The following is a 16,111-nucleotide window of genomic DNA, read 5'->3' on the forward strand; positions in this document are numbered from 1 at the left end:
CCACTTGGAATGAAAACTGGGAGAAACTTCAAAAGAATCCCGGACAGAGTGGGCAGCTTTGCCTCCAACCTTACTTCTGTCTTCCATAAAGGTACTTTTTAGTTAGTAGTAGCATCCCCAGACTTTTATTTACAATGGAAGGCATTCTCAATACATCAAAAGTGGGATAATAATTTTAAAATTATAGACCAGAAAAGAAAAAAAAAAAAACCAAAAAAACCCCCACACTTTAAAGGTCATCTAGAGGAAGGCTAAAGCTTGGACCAGGAATGAAGTACAAATCACAACCATAGAAGCACAAGCGCTTTCTTCTTTGCCAAGAAATCGCTGTTCTTTTCTTGACACTTAAATTCAGATCTTTTTCCAGATACAAACTTTCACTGACAAAAATAAACCAGAAGAAGGGAGAAAACACACACACACACAAGTGTTTCCATGGGGAGAGACGTATTTACACCACACACAGGATCTTGAGCTGACACTTTTACCAGTCCACGGAGGACAAGCTTTCTCTTATCACCCAGTAATGACTAGAAGAAACGTTAATCTCTTCAAAAAGCAGTTTTTCCTGAAGTAGCATTGCTCCTCCCTCCTGCTTGACAGGTGTCTCTTGTCACCCAAGTTACACTATGGATCTGTTCTTAAAGTCTTGAACTTAGGAAAATTCTCTGAAACTTTTGTCACCTCAGTTGCTATTGAAAAAAAATCAGTGCCTCCTCCAGTAGCAGCAAAAGTAATCACCACACAAACATTCCTTTTCCTGTAATTTACCTTTTATCTCGATTAGTTACTGAGTACAAGAAGGCTAATTCTGCAGGGTTTGTAGTCACTCCACGTTAAGGATTGTACTTCTACAATTACAGCATATATTTCTATGGACTAACATAGCAAGGATCTACCACAGCTTTCTGTGCCAGTTTTAGTCCCCAAATACAGTGGATTCACATCCCAAGCCTGAGACTTGGACAGCAGTGACAAACTGCTTGCCCAAAAAGAAAGGATGCAGCATCTAAGCAAGATGCACCCGGTAGAAGCTGACTGGGTCACACCTGAAACATAGCCAGCCAACAGTTTCTAAGGATCTAAAATTAATGGTATTTTCTGAATTACACATTAACACATCCCCTCAGAAGAGCTGACGTGACCTCCATCACTTCCACTCCCCATTTCCCTGACCCTCAGCACCTTACTTCTGCCAGATGGACCATCAGAGATGCTCTTCTCTTCCTTGCATTGCCAGTAGTTGACCTGTGTCACGTAATCCAGCACAAGTACAGTTGCTACCACCACCATACTGAAGGCATTCGTGCATTTATTCTGGCCTACACATAAGCCATGGGAACACACATTCTGCCTGTTCACCTCCACTACCAGAGAAAAGCTCCTTTGTAAGAATCAGCACCAGCCACTGAGAATGATCTAGTGGTAACGTTCACATTTTACCTCTATGGTTTGGAAAGAACAGGAGATAAGTCTCTTGACCCTACTTGATCTCTTCACCATCCCTATAATAAATATAAGCTTTTCTCCAGAAAAGACAAGGAGGTCAAAGTTTCCATGGAGCAAAAAAAAATATTAAATGATAGCTAAATGCATGCAGTCACAGATGAAATCAAGAAATAGGACCAAGTTATCGCAGAAATACAAAATGAGACTTTGCTTTTCACAGAACGCTATGGGGTTGGAAGGGACCTCTGGAGATCATCTAGCCCAACCCCCTGCCAAAGCAGGTCCACCCAGAGAAGGTTGCACAGGAACATGTCCAGGGGGTTTCTGAATGTCTCCAGAGACAGAGGCTCCACCACCTCCCTGGGCAGCCTCTTCCAGGGCTCTGCCACCCTCCAAGTAAAGAGGTTTGTCCTCATGTTTAGATGGAACTTCTTATGTTCAAATTTGCCCCCATTTCCTCTCTGTCCTGTCAGGTAGGGCAGTTAGAGCCAATGCTGGGTGTCTGAAGAGTTATGCTATGGTTCTCACAGACGCGTGTCATTACACACCTAATGAAGTCTTTCAATGGTTTCAGAACGCTGCTCTATCATACACATCATAAAAGAGATTTCATAAACCTAACAATTTCTATGCATTATTTCTTCAGGTAACGTTGAACAGCAAGCACATCAGGCAGTTGTTTAACAGCTACCATATATCGTTTAAAAAATTATCTAAGCATCAGCATGTTAATTTATGAAGCGTACTGGACTTATCTGCTGGCGCGCAGCCTGGCTAACTTCATTCCAACTTTACTCTTCTGGAATGAGCTTACTCCGTTTCCAGTGCCAAAATGGGCTTTAACTTCCAACCAAATAAGGCATCAGCTTCCCAAATTTGGAGGTGACGTTTGACTGTAGCTATTAGAGGGAGCAGAACCACTGATGAGTGAATGAGCTGAAAAGAAAAACAACTCCTTCCTCACCGCCAGCTTTAAGATTGCCCATCAGGACTTCTATGGGCTGTCAGAAGAGAAGGGCAAACCCTTTTCCATACACAACAGGAAAACACATCCTCTCAGAAAACGTTCAAATCTTATAAAAGTAATCAAGCATGATATCTAAGAAGTGCTTTGCAACTTACTTTACTTTTTGGCTAGGAATCATCATTAAAATATGAGCTGACTTTACATCAGGCTCACAAAGAAACCAATAAAGAACAAAGAGATTTCTTTCCTAGTCATAACAGTATCTGAACTCTGTAAAATAGGTAAAGGCACAGAAGAAATAGTATGACAGAAGCAACACTTCAGGTAACCAATGCACTAACCACAATCTTAACAACACAGATGCAAAGTCAACACTTGCTTATGTCAGTTTGCAAACAAGTTATAGATGTGAGTTTTCAAAATGGAAGTGGATAATGTCAAGTGCTTCAGTGCCCTAATGCAATTTGAGCATCTCATTCCATTCAATATGCTCTTTAGATCATTCTTTTTTGAAACACAAGTCATCATATGACTCCCCAACTCCTCCTCTGCATTTTTTGAAAATGGAAAGGACGAGACAATCAGCACACAAATCTCAGAGAAGATGAAAACTCAAATGAAAAAAAGCACAGCTGTAATTAAACAAGATTTGTTTGAATAGAAGACTTAAATTTTTACTTTCAACTTGCTTAGAAGTTTATGAAACAGTTCTGAAATACACCAATTCAGTAAAAAATTAACTTTCCACTTATTTTCTTGTTAATTTAGATCAGATCCTTAATGTAGGCTTTCAAAGGCTCTGAGACACCTACTCCCCACTTGCTAGGTAGGAAGCTTCTTGGAGAAGGTGGGAAGGTTGAAGTCTGCAGTTTCTGCAGTATTCTCAGAACAAATTTGTCACCCTTGAAAGATGAGAAGAAGAAGAAAAAAATGAATACAAGACAGGGCATTCCTGGCTTACTGAGCCTGCAGACAGAACATCTAAGAAGATGTTTATCAGTCACAGTTTGCTACTTAGGATCCAAGAGCAGAGAAAAGAGCTATGTGAAAACGACAGCCAAAAGTTTAAAATGAGAGTTGTCCCAAATCACTGTTTTAAAACAGCCACGAAGCTGGGGTGGGTGAGGAGGGGTTGTAGGAATGTCCTTCTCCACCTCACGTATATTTCCCACCTGGAAGTTTCTAACGCCTGGGAGAGGGGTGCAGTACCAGAGCCCTGCTCCTCCTCTCCTTGCCAGGTGCATGAAAGAATACCAGAGCTGCTTGTCATACCAGCTAGGAAAAAGAAAGAGGATTTCTCCTTTGCTAGGAAAAAAATACATGTACTGCTAATTTATCAGACGGCCACTAACCAAAAGCTGACAGGAAAAGCTCACCAGGATCCAAGTTATTAACTATTCCTGCTCCCCGCCTGTGCCGTTAGGAAAAACCTCAAACCCTGCATAAACAGTCACGTCTTATCGCTTTGGGAAATTGTTTTAAAATAAGTAGCATTTATTGTAAGAAGATTTCCCATATACCCACGTGTTTTGAAACAGCAAACAGGCTGGGCAGTAGGAATAGTCTGGCCTTTCACCTCTGGAGAGCCAGTTTAAGTACACACTGTTCCACATGTGCAAGTGATTTTCAAGCTCCATTTAGTATCCTAGGCTGTTTCTATCTAAACTTTGCAGACAGTGGCCTCGTCCAGTACAGTTTATCATGACAGAGGCCAAGCTCTGAAATAGGACAGGCTGAAATGCCTTAAAATGCACACTCTGAAGAGGTTTTTTTTTGTTTCTGCTTCTATCAGTGTTGGTTCTAGTTCTGCAGCAGAGCACTCCCTGAGTTTACAGAAGGATGAATCAGTTTTAAGCATTTGCTGCTAAGAACTTATTTTTCAACTCTTCATCTGCCAAATTGTCAGGGAAACATTTTTTTTTCCATCAAAGCAGGTACATTCTGAGAAGGAAAATAGGAAACCAACCTCACAAAATATTCTGACGTGGGTTAGGAAGCTTGTCTTTCACTAACACCAGGGGAAAATGATGCCACACCACAGAGGTCCAAAGCCAGAGAGGTGGCAGGCCATGACGAATCTGTGTATCCTGCTACTACTCTGATGCCCAATCTGCACCCCCAAATCTCAAAAACTTGAGTGATATGAAGAAAGTTGGCACAGCTTCCTCCCCACCCCCAGTTCAGTTTTAACAAAAATAAAAAATAAAAGAGTGGTTGAACTCTTTCAGATTGCATCGGGTAGAAAGATAAAGTTTGGCACAAAAATCAAATTAAGTACTCATCTAAAGAGCAAGAGCCTGCTTCAAATATTATGTTTAGTCATAGTCCAAACCAGAAGACCATATCATGAGAAGGCTACTTTATATATAAATCCATAGCACAGCCACTAAATTCAGAGGATGTATATCAGTAGGTAAGAAAAGTTTTAACACCAGTGATCTTATAGTAAACAAAAGAAGACAAGTCTATTCAAAGCAATCATTTTCTTATACGGAAGCTTCAATGGCACACACAAAAAAAACCCCCCAAACTTAAGATCTCACACTGACACATATTTATAAAAAAACCAAAAAACAAAAGACAACATTTTCATAGCCAGAACTATTATGAAAGCCAAGATGATAAGCAGAGAAAGCTCTAGCTAGGTATGCAGTTTGAAATCTGTACTATCAGTAACTTCAAAGACCCATCTTACTAAGTTTCATATTGTTTCATTACAATGAATCTTTAATTTCAAGATTTGCTTATTTAGAAACTGCTCAGTATGTCTAGTAAAGCCTGTCCCGGGACAGAATTCAGATATGTAAGATGCTTTAAAATAAGAGAAGATGAGAAATTATGGGAATATACCTTTATTTCACTGACAGGAATATACTTTTATTAAGTGGATAAAAGGCTCTAGCTTCAATCCAGCTCAGCTGGTCATTGTAGTCTAGTATGAAAAAACAGAAGGGCTTTAGGGAGAATAAAGCAAAAATGGGTGAAAAACTTTCTTAAAAACAGTCCCTGAAAAGAAACCAGGAAACAGCCTTATGTCACAAGTATCAATTCAGTATTGCCTTTCAATTATTTTTTTTTTTGAGAAATACAGAAAATAAAAATAAGAGTGCATAAACTTAAAGCTCAACTCATGATACACCAATAAAGCAGGATCTTGCAATTGCTGACTGGCACAACAGCAGCTTGGAGAGAAACTCACCCTCTTATAAACCAGGCAGAAAAATAATCTTTGATCCAGAGCTCAGTCTCACATAAGCATACGACTTCCACTGAAATTAAGAGCTATCACTTGCCTTAAATCTGCCCTCCCCCTACATCTGTCCAACAAGATTAGAAGGGACAGGTGAGCTGATCTCAAAATACTAAAGACACATGAACAATATTTACAGACCCTTAAACAATCCCAAATTATTTTCCCCTATTAGGACTTTGGGGGGGGGAAGGGAGGGAGGGAAAGTAAGATATAAATGAGTAACTTATAGGAATTTGGAAGAAACCTCTCAAGTGAGCAAGTTATTATACAATTATAATTTTTGACACTGGAAACTCAGAGCCCGATAGAGAAAATCTTATATTTCTGAATCCTTTTCTACTGAAGTGCATTGAAGAAGAATTCACTATTTGAGATTGCCAGTACTCAATGAAACAGAAAATGCAAATTGCACATGAAGGAACACTTTAAATAAATACATCTAATATGCTATACATTCCCAGGTGCAAATCAAAAGACATTACAGGATTCACTAGGAAAAAAGGGGGGGAAAGGGTACCAAGCATGAGAGTGTTTCCACTCAAAACAGGTATCAGGGAGGAAAAGCAATGGTAAGAAAGCAAAGTGCTACTTAGTGATAAATTCTGACCTTGAACACCCAATGTAAACCAGCAGGAAGAACCACATAAAGCCTCAATACATTGAAGGTATTTATTGAGTCAACCTCAAAACATGTGAGACATCAGAGTATGGACATTACTCATAAGCAATGAGAGGTGTTTTTTTTTTTTTCCCTCAACTTCAAAACATACAAAATACGTGAGCTGCCAACACTGATATACCCCTGATCTAAGCACCTGCCCTGTCTTATTTCTTTAAACGCGCCTAATTTCCTTCACAACCCTAATGTAAGCTGTGCCCTCACAACCTTGTGACAGCTGTCACGCTCTTTGTGATAGATGTGTTTTTCTATTGTTTATTTGAAAAAGTTACCACTATTTATTTTATTCCGATCAGGGTGTGAAATACAGTCTAGCAATAGAGAAAGAAACAACCTGAGAAAGAAACAACCCAAAAAACAAACAACCAAACACCACCAAAACTCAATGTACTCTACTATATATACACATTAACAGCAGACACAGATAAAGACATTCAGTAAGTAAGAGGTGGAAGCCAATTTTATATTTAAACCTACAGATAAACAAATAACTCACACCAGAAATTCTATTAATGGTTTGAACTTGCATTTTATTCTTCCATCTCTCTTACTGCTCCTTCTTGTCCATCAGAGACTCTCCTAAGCAGGTTATAGCTTGTAAGAAAGGAAAATGCATGGAATGAAAACAGGTGGGTAAATCCTCAGCCATAAGGAGAAAAAAAAAAAAACAAAACAAAACAAAAAAACCCCATACAAAAAAGACCCCTCACACAATCAAGAAAAACCCAAAAAGACTAAACACAATACATCCGAAACTGAAACAAACAGAAAAAAGCGCACAAAGCACCACGAGCAAAACCACAAAATGCATAAAAACACCAAGCAGAAACTTTCCTCAAAGGCAGAACAACTATGCATATTGTTATTATACCGAAATATATATCCTCATCAGTTTTTATTCTTTTCAAGCTCTCACTACTTGCTGTTGACTCCTTTGTAGGGGGGAAAGAGCGAGGGGGCAGGAACCAAACACCAAAAGAAATCTCACCACATTCCCTGATGAGAGCTGCACATACCATCCTTGAATAGGCCAAACTTTGGACAAAGAGATGCTTACAGAACATGACCCGTGCACATACTAACTTTGCTAATATCACATATTAAGAGAAACTTGTAACGCCATGGTAAGAAAGTGGGTGAACGTGTACGCCATCACTGAACAATTCTCCAACTCCCTTTGAGCAAAACATAGGGCTAGAAAAGTCAGAAAAAAGCTGATCATGCAAGAAAACCAAAAGGAATGCAAATTATTTATTCAGTAACACCAACAATCTACAGAAGGTATCTGCAACTACCTTAAAAAAAGAGCTAAGATTTCTACAAAGAGGAGACAACATCAGCACTGCTTTTCTCTTCTCCAATTTGAGAAATATGCATTACATCAGTCCAGATTTTTCAAGCCATTAGAGATGGTCCATGCCACTGTCTCCAGTGACTGTAGCTGAAAAACTCAGCTGAACGGCTGGAAGGTCTATTTAGTGCAATAAACTATCGCATTCAAATAAAACAAGATCCTCGAATGATCTGGGTTGGAAGGGACCTTAAAGATTACCCAGTTCCAGCCTCCCTGCCCTGGGCAGGGACACCTCCCACCAGACCAGGTTGCTCAAAGCTCCATCCAGCCTGGTCTTAGACACCCTCAGGTGTGGGGGCAGCCACAGCTTCTCTGGGCAACCTGTTCCAGTGTCTCACCACTCTCACAACCAAGAATTTCTTCCTGAGATCTCATCTAAATCTCCTCTCTTTCAGTTTAAAACTATTACCCCTCATCCTATGGCTCCCCTCCCTGATCAGGAGTCCCTCCCCATCTCTCCTGGAGCCCCTTTAGGGACTGGAAGGGGCTCTAAGGTCTCCCCGGAGCCTTCTCTTCTCCAGGCTGAACCCCCCCAACTCTCTCAGCCTGTCCTCACAGCAGAGGGGCTCCAGCCCTCAGAGCACTTCCATGGCTTCCTCTGAACCCACTCCAACAGGTCCATGCACTTCCATGGCTTCCTCTGGACCCACTCCAACAGGTCCATGTCCTCCTTATGTTGGGTGTCCCAAAGCTGGGGGCAGCACTGCAGGGGGGGTCTCACTGGGGCAGAGCAGAGTGGGAGATGTAAAACAAGACCTTGGGAGGGAAACCTCCTTCTCAATATTCCTGTTTACACGAAACAGAACAGTGTGCAGAGTCAGAGCAGAGCACGGCGTAGCTGAAAGCACCAGCAACGTCATCAGGATGGTATCAAAGGAGCAAGAGGGCTGCTTTGGGACACCAGGAGGACACTGCGCCCCAAAGCTCTGCTGCCTGCTGGGCTGAAGCAGCAGATAAAGCTGTTGCATGTGTTGTAAACCTTCCAGCAATTCAGGCTTTCTGTGTCCGAGCCTGATACTCCCCTCGGTGGGTGGGGAAGCCCAGGGCCAGGCTGACGTCAGGCGGAGAGCGGGGATAAAGCCCCGTGCAGCAGCTGGGGGACCAGTGCCACTTCCCACAGGGGGACACAAGCTGGGCAGGTGCTCTGCTGCCGGCACCCTGCCTCCTCCAGCCCAGCCTCGGGGAAAAAAAGAGCAGTCACCGAGAAAAAACCCTCCAAAATGCCACAAAACGTTATCCTCCAAGGACCGGCGCCCTGGGGATTCAGGCTCTCGGGAGGAATAGATTTTAACCAACCCCTAATCATAACCAGGGTACGTACTCTTTCCTTTTCCTCTCTATTAATTGCGTTTATTAGTTGCTGCAGAGTTTTGCCCTTTTACTTTCCTCAGCGTTCAGAGCTGCAGAGGAGGCTGTGAGTAGCTCAGCCAGTAGCTGCTGGCCCCAAGGAGAGCCAGCTGAATCCTAACAGTTCTTACAACTTTTGCGGGACACATTTCTGGGCTTGTTTTTTTTTATTGGTCCAAGAGGCTTTAACAGCATTTCTACTTATTTCTTCTTAAATTGAATTTAAGTGCCTTGGCAGCGGGGGGGGGGGGGGGGGCCCAAAAAAAATTGGGTCGCAGCCAGGTATGCTGCTCACTGGCTGCCAGCCCGCAGGCATCTGCCTCAAAGGAGCAGGAGAGCTCAGCCCCGCAAGGTCCCGCTCTCAGTGCCAGGTCATCTAGTGCCACATCCCCCAGGAACGCGTTCCGCAGGGCCTCGAAGGACAACTGCCACCAAGACAGTAGTGTCAGATGGCACCATGCCCCACTGTTACCCAGGGGAGGGGGGGGGGGGGGGGGGGGGGGGGACCACAAAAAACTCTGGCACGATTTCCCCAGGCATTCAGATGAGAACATTTGGAGTTTGGAGCCTACTAAAGGGCCAGACCCCACTTTTATCATTCTCCTGACTGGCCCCTGGGATGGCGGGGGGAGGCGGCCCCTTGGCAGCAGCTCCTCCTGTCTGAAAGCTTGTGCTTTGCAAACTCCCTGCCAACTTCACCAGATTAATCTGACTCTCAGTTAGTTAAATTCTGATTATTGCCAGCAAAGGCAACAGCACCTTGTTCTACGCATGTAAAAGTTATCATTTTCATGAATGTTAAATGGGTGAATTATTAGAAAGTTATCCAGTCCTGAATATGAAGGAGATAGTTCTTCAGCATTTTTTTGCCTTATTTAGAAACAGACAATTTACCTTAACTCCCCTAATAAAGGGCAGGAATGCAAGCCTTCATTATTTGTTTGAATTGATTTTGAGCTATTAATTGCAATTTGTTTAAGAAACCAGTTACTGGATGAATGGAGCATATAAAGCACTGTCAGCTGCCCTGCATCCACAGGCACAGATCTACCCAAAAGACAGGACATGTATTTTGATAATTTGTCTGTTTTGAAAACTGTGTTCAATACACATCAGACTAGAATTAGTTCTACTTCTGCTGCTTTCCAGAACCCCAGACACACCGAGTGTGTGTTCCATGAGCCTCCAAATCATCTGTACTTTATTTTTTCCACTTTTTTTTTTTCTTTAAAAGCCCTGCACTATGACTCAATATACACACTATGCCTGGTATTACATAAACGTCAAGAGCCTTGAAGGATGGATACCACTGATGATGCCTTGCAATAAATATGCTTCTAAACAAGACTCTGTAGAAGGCTTAAGGACCAGCCTTTCACATTTATACTAGTAATAATTAATTCCACTTAATCACATCTTCCAGATTTGTACATGCATAAAATATTTCACTTATTTTAAACAGAAGTAAGCCAGAATGCTATTATTTGACAGTATGTAGTGTCATAAGAAATATTCATAGGATAATGAATATTTGTTATGAATGAATCATGACTATTAGAATATTCATTTTTCACAGCAAAAGTTTTGGAGGAACAGGAGACAAAAAACTATGAATAAAAAAAAGAAAAAAAGTCTCTGGATGTTTTGGGGCCTTCATTGCCTTTTATGGGCCTCCAAAAGAAAAATAGTTTCCATTATCTCTAATGAAAAATATTTTAGCAGTGTCTGGTTTGTATTTTCTTTGTGTTTAGATTAAGTGCAATGAAGTTTAAAACTGCAATAACAAAGGATGTTACTATAAATGTAACTTTCTAAAGAATAAACGACTTTGCAATTGACTCATACCTACCAAATGCCTCACAAGACACAAGCCATGGGTTTCCAGCATGTTACAGAAATGCTCAAAGTCACATTTCAAGTAGAACCATGAAATAACAGAGAGAGATATACAGAGCAAAAATGACATGTTTAAATTTACCTTGCTCAAATTAAAGAATATTAACGGTAAATTTGTTTAAAATTAGTATTGTTGTTGCTGCAGCTTACAATTAGAAGATTCCCTAAATAAGAATTCACACAGTAGTGAATATTTCTTAAGATTCATATGCCTTGCTTTTTGGGGCCCAGGTGTTCCTTTCATAGAAGGGATCACCAGCAGCCCATTCACATTTGGCTTAACTGTCCTGACAAAAAAACCCACAAACTTATTAGCCATTAAAAAAATAAATCAAGATTATTTTTAAACACATTCTGAATAAAATAATTGGACAGAGTTACATTTGGTTGGCTACAGTCCTTGTTCAACAAGAGAAAGCTTTTACCAGGACTTGTCAAGAGAGGCAGAAAACATAAGAGATCATCATCCACCTGTCTAAAGAACAGATGTCACCTCAAAAACCCATCTGCGATTTCCCAAGGCAGGCAATTCTCTCAACTGTTTCCAGCAAATGCTAAAAACCACAGATCATGATCAGTGAGAGGGTAGAAAGAACAAGAGGGGACTAAAAATAGGTATATTCAGATTCTATTAGGGTCAGAAACCACAAATTAACTGGAAATAGTGAAAGCATTTTTTTAAATCCTTGGAACTTTACATAGATGCAAGGAAAGCACATCAATGAATACGATCAAAAGCCCTAGTCTCAATGTAACTGAATAATTTCAGTTTATTCTGACCAAACGATAACATTTTGGGTTAGGTGTTTCAAATCCTAGAATTTAAGTCATATTGAATAAAATATTACAGAAACAATTAAAACTTGCAGAGGATGAAGGGAATGGTGAAGTATTATCGACTTGATTTAAGTTCTATTTTAATATAAACCTTTACAGATCACAATGCAAGTATTTATATTAACTCAATTTTATATTTAGCCACCTTGTCTGTGAACATTCATGACTCTTTTCAGAAAGCCTGAAATATTTACAAAGGAGTGCCATGATGAGCTTCACAAGTCTAGTGACAGATGCAGAGAGTGTTTTTTTACCAACGTTTCATAGGAGACTTTGCCCCTCGTGGATAAATACTTATCTAGTTTCTGACAACATCTGGATGCTCAACACATGTCCCTGTATTTACCCAAATCTGAGATACTGCGGGTACAGGAGCAACAGGCGGGTCATACAGGCACGTCCCAAAGAGCAAAGAAATTTTCCCAAAGAACTAGTAGAATCCACCTCATGAGGTAGGGGTGAGCAAGCAAGAAACACCACAGTCATATTAAGGCTCTAAGTGTTCACAATATACATTTAATGCATCACTAATAAGTTCCTCAAGAAACAGTATTGCTTGTATTACTGAGGTACCCACAATATCAACATTATACCCATAACATGGTGTGAAGGAGAGGATTATAGGAGGGCAGGTAGTTCTGCACCCCAGAAAGCCTGGGCAAGTAGATCAAGGCCCCATTAAGGTGTTAAGGCCCAAGAGACACATCCCAGAAGCCTGGCAATAACCAATTCAGCAAAGGAATAGGAAGTAGAGACTCCTGCCCTTTTCTTTCCTTGCTCCCACTAAATGAGGGCAACCCCATCCAAGCACACAGTGGTATCACTGCAGCTGGTGACAATATGTGATGAAAACCTAAGGGATGGTGCATTCGATGCATGGATTCGTTGTGATGTGCAAAAAGCATAATCTACCAAGTTATCTATATAACCAGTATATAAGAGTTATTCAAGCAGGCATACACTTGAGAGGGAGCCAAGAATGGCTGGTTTTGCCCATCTGGGGTATTAGAGCATCAACAGTCACACTCAAACACTAGGACTTCTGCTGCAGTTCATCATTCCACACGTACCCACAACGTGCTAAGGAAAATCAGCAGCCATTCCAGGTTGAATAGAGAAGCACAATCAAACCTCTACCCTGACAATCTTGGAGACTCCAGACTTAGAATTTATCAGCAACTTCCTTGATTCATACTCAGATTATTCAGGCACCTGAATGCTTTGCTAAGCACACAATACACAAGTCCATTCTTTTGGAGTCTGAGGGGGAAAAGCCTCCAGCTGGCCATGGGTCCCCATTTGATAACAGCACAGGCCACAGGTGCCTGACTTGATAATAGCACATTGCAGTGTGTTACAGTGACATCAAAAATAAGTTTACGTGCTGGAGTGCAGAAAAAAAAGCCCACAAAACAAAGTTCTTCGAGCATTCACACCCACCTAAGAGAGATGAACAGCTGGAAAGAGGAGAGAATTACTCTATTGGGCTGGGTTTTGCCGCTGTTTCAGTATTAATGCACATGGATCAGGGCTACTCTTATTCAAATGCAATGAGACTTAAAACTAAGCACTTTACAGAGTTCAGGGTCTGGATTAGACAGGAACAGAGAAAAATGTCATTTCAGTATTATTAGCTATTAGCACATTCATGATTACTTAGAGGTACAACTTGAGAGCCAGGCTGGCAGAAAACACACTAACTGCTGCATTTGTCCCTAAACATGGTAAGACTACAACTGACTTTTCTATATATCAACATTATCTATATATTAGCATAATTTTTTAACAGTTCAGTTCTGCTGTTGCCTGGAGTTGTAAGGAAAAAGCTTAACTGTTTGGTTTTTTTCTAAGCAAGTTACACAACAGCAGTTGAGATGGAAGATTCAAAGGCAACTACGGAAATCAGAGCGGAAACTATTTAATGCAGAAGCATGAAGATAATTCCCATCTAATTTGAAATTATAATGAATAGAACATTTATATGGTGAACTGAGAATAGAACTACAGAGTGTCTGGCAGAACAATCATATAGTTGTTTACAGGCTCAGTCCCTCTCCCTAGCCCAACAGGAAACAGGGAAGCACCGTGAAGTTTATTTTCTCTATCAATTTTCAGGTATGCATGGTGATTAAACAGTTACATTTTGGGTTTTTTTCAGATTACACCTGGAAGCAAGGCTTCAGCTGCCAACCTGTGCCCCGGTGATGTGATTATAGCTATTGATGGTCTAGGCACTGAGAACATGACACATAATGACGCCCAGGAGAGAATTAAAGCAGCTGCACACCAGCTTTGTTTGAAAATAGAGAGGTATGTGTGCCTACTTGTGAAAGAAGATACTACCTAAACAGCTGATCATAGAATCACAGAATGCTTTGGGTCAACTGATCATAGAATCATAGAATGATCTGGGTTGGAAGGGACCTTAAAGATCACCCAGTTCCACACAGTGGGACACCTCCCACCAAACCAGGTTGCTCCAAGCCCCATCCAGCCTGGCCTTGAACCCCTCCAGGGATGGGGCAGCCACAGCTTCTCTGGGCAACCTCACCAACCTCACCACCCTCACAGCAAAGAATTTGTGATTAAACAGTTACATTTTGGGTTTTTTTCAGATTACACCTGGAAGCAAGGCTTCAGCTGCCAACCTGTGCCCCGGTGATGTGATTATAGCTATTGATGGTCTAGGCACTGAGAACATGACACATAATGACGCCCAGGAGAGAATTAAAGCAGCTGCACACCAGCTTTGTTTGAAAATAGAGAGGTATGTATGCATACTTCTGAAAGAAGATACTACCTAAACAACTGATCATAGAATCATAGAATGATCTGGGTTGGAAGGGACCTTAAAGATCACCCAGTTCCACACAGTGGGACACCTCCCACCAAACCAGGTTGCTCCAAGCCCCATCCAGCCTGGCCTTGAACCCCTCCAGGGATGGGGCAGCCACAGCTTCTCTGGGCAACCTCACCAACCTCACCACCCTCACAGCAAAGAATTTCTTCCTGAGATCCCACCTAAATCTCCCCTCTTTCAGTTTAAAACTGTTACCCCTTATTCTGTCACTTCATGACCTTGTAACAAGTCCCTCTCCAGCTTTTGTATATATACGTACACATATATATTCATATTATACAGTACAACTATTATATAGCGTAGCTATTTTAAACACTTTTAAGAATTTCACAAAGCCTTTAAAATTATGAGCACTTAGACCTACCTCACCAGCTGCAGACCAAGCGAGACGAGGCTCCCCAGAACATGTCTCCGTGGGCAGAAGGACAATAATTTTCCTCAGGGTAGTCCCCAGCGTTTATTGAACCTACTGCCTCTGCCAACTCCACCAACTCTATGATCGCTGCCAGTGAACAAATGTTCACATGTGGGGAAAGAACAAACCCCCTGCTGTCACCTGCTCACTTCCCTCTCTGCTCTAACACTCCCAGGTGCTGCTTGTTGCCTCCTGTGATATCCTCCCAGTTAAGGAAAGCAACATCACAACAGGCTTTCGTAAGGGGTGAAAAAGGAGAAGGTTTAAAGCCAAACTCTTTGGTCACGATACTGTATTAACCCAAATCAGGATTCTCAAAGCAATGTTAAACCCAAGACAAACTAAAAATCTGTCTCTTACCTAAATTGCAGGAGTCTAGAAACTTCTTTGCATTCGCTTCTCTCAACTAAAACCACCAAAAAAACCAACATCTTCTCATCCCCTAATTTAGTTTGCTCAGCCTTTAACAAGACTCACCTGGTGCACTCCTCCAGCTGGCTGCAGGAGTCAGACACCTTTGGTTGACCCCAGGCCCTCAAGAAGGCAACAGCACTTTATTACAGTTGGCCACAATATTCCTTTCCAAGTATAGAAGGTTTGGGGTTTTTTTTTTAAAGGTGTATTGTCTAATTACTAAAGCAGATGCTACTGCTAAAAAATTCCTGCAGTTAATTGCGGGTTCTATTATAGATTGATAAATGTCATTTAGCAATTCTCTTAGGAAGTAATTTTCAAAATATATTAAGGGTAATTGTGCCTATGAAATATGCATATATTTTTAAAATGCCAAAGATTTGTATTTATATAAGAAAGAGTACCAGATTAATATTTAACATTAATATTACACTATTTTAAATTTAGCTGCTTAATTTTTGCATGTTTGCTATCTCTGTTTCAGTGATGGAAAGAATCACCTGTGCAGCTTCTGGTTACAATTGCTCATTACTCTGTGTACCTAGATTGCACTCCTCTTACACTGAAAAGCAGGTTCTGCATGGATACAGTGGTCATAAAAAAAAAAAAAAAAAAAAAATTTAAATTTTTTTTGTTTTAG

At 41.1% G+C, this 16,111-nt stretch overlaps 1 protein-coding gene across 1 annotated transcript in view; it reads left to right on the plus strand.

Annotated features, from left to right (window-relative positions):
• The first annotated feature begins 8,669 nt into the window (after window positions 1-8,669).
• The window catches only part of PDLIM3 (PDZ and LIM domain 3), a 21,314-nt gene continuing 13,872 nt past the window's right edge, over window positions 8,670-16,111 (plus strand). Inside the window, exons 1-2 of the mRNA XM_014945508.1 lie at window positions 8,670-9,015; window positions 13,941-14,092. Of these exons, the coding sequence (XP_014800994.1) occupies window positions 8,923-9,015; window positions 13,941-14,092 (245 nt within the window). The 5' untranslated portion in view covers window positions 8,670-8,922. The remainder of the gene's footprint in view (window positions 9,016-13,940; window positions 14,093-16,111) is intronic.

Source organism: Calidris pugnax, unplaced genomic scaffold, assembly GCF_001431845.1.
Source record: "Calidris pugnax isolate Ruff unplaced genomic scaffold, ASM143184v1 scaffold58, whole genome shotgun sequence".
NCBI classification, from domain to species: domain Eukaryota; kingdom Metazoa; phylum Chordata; class Aves; order Charadriiformes; family Scolopacidae; genus Calidris; species Calidris pugnax.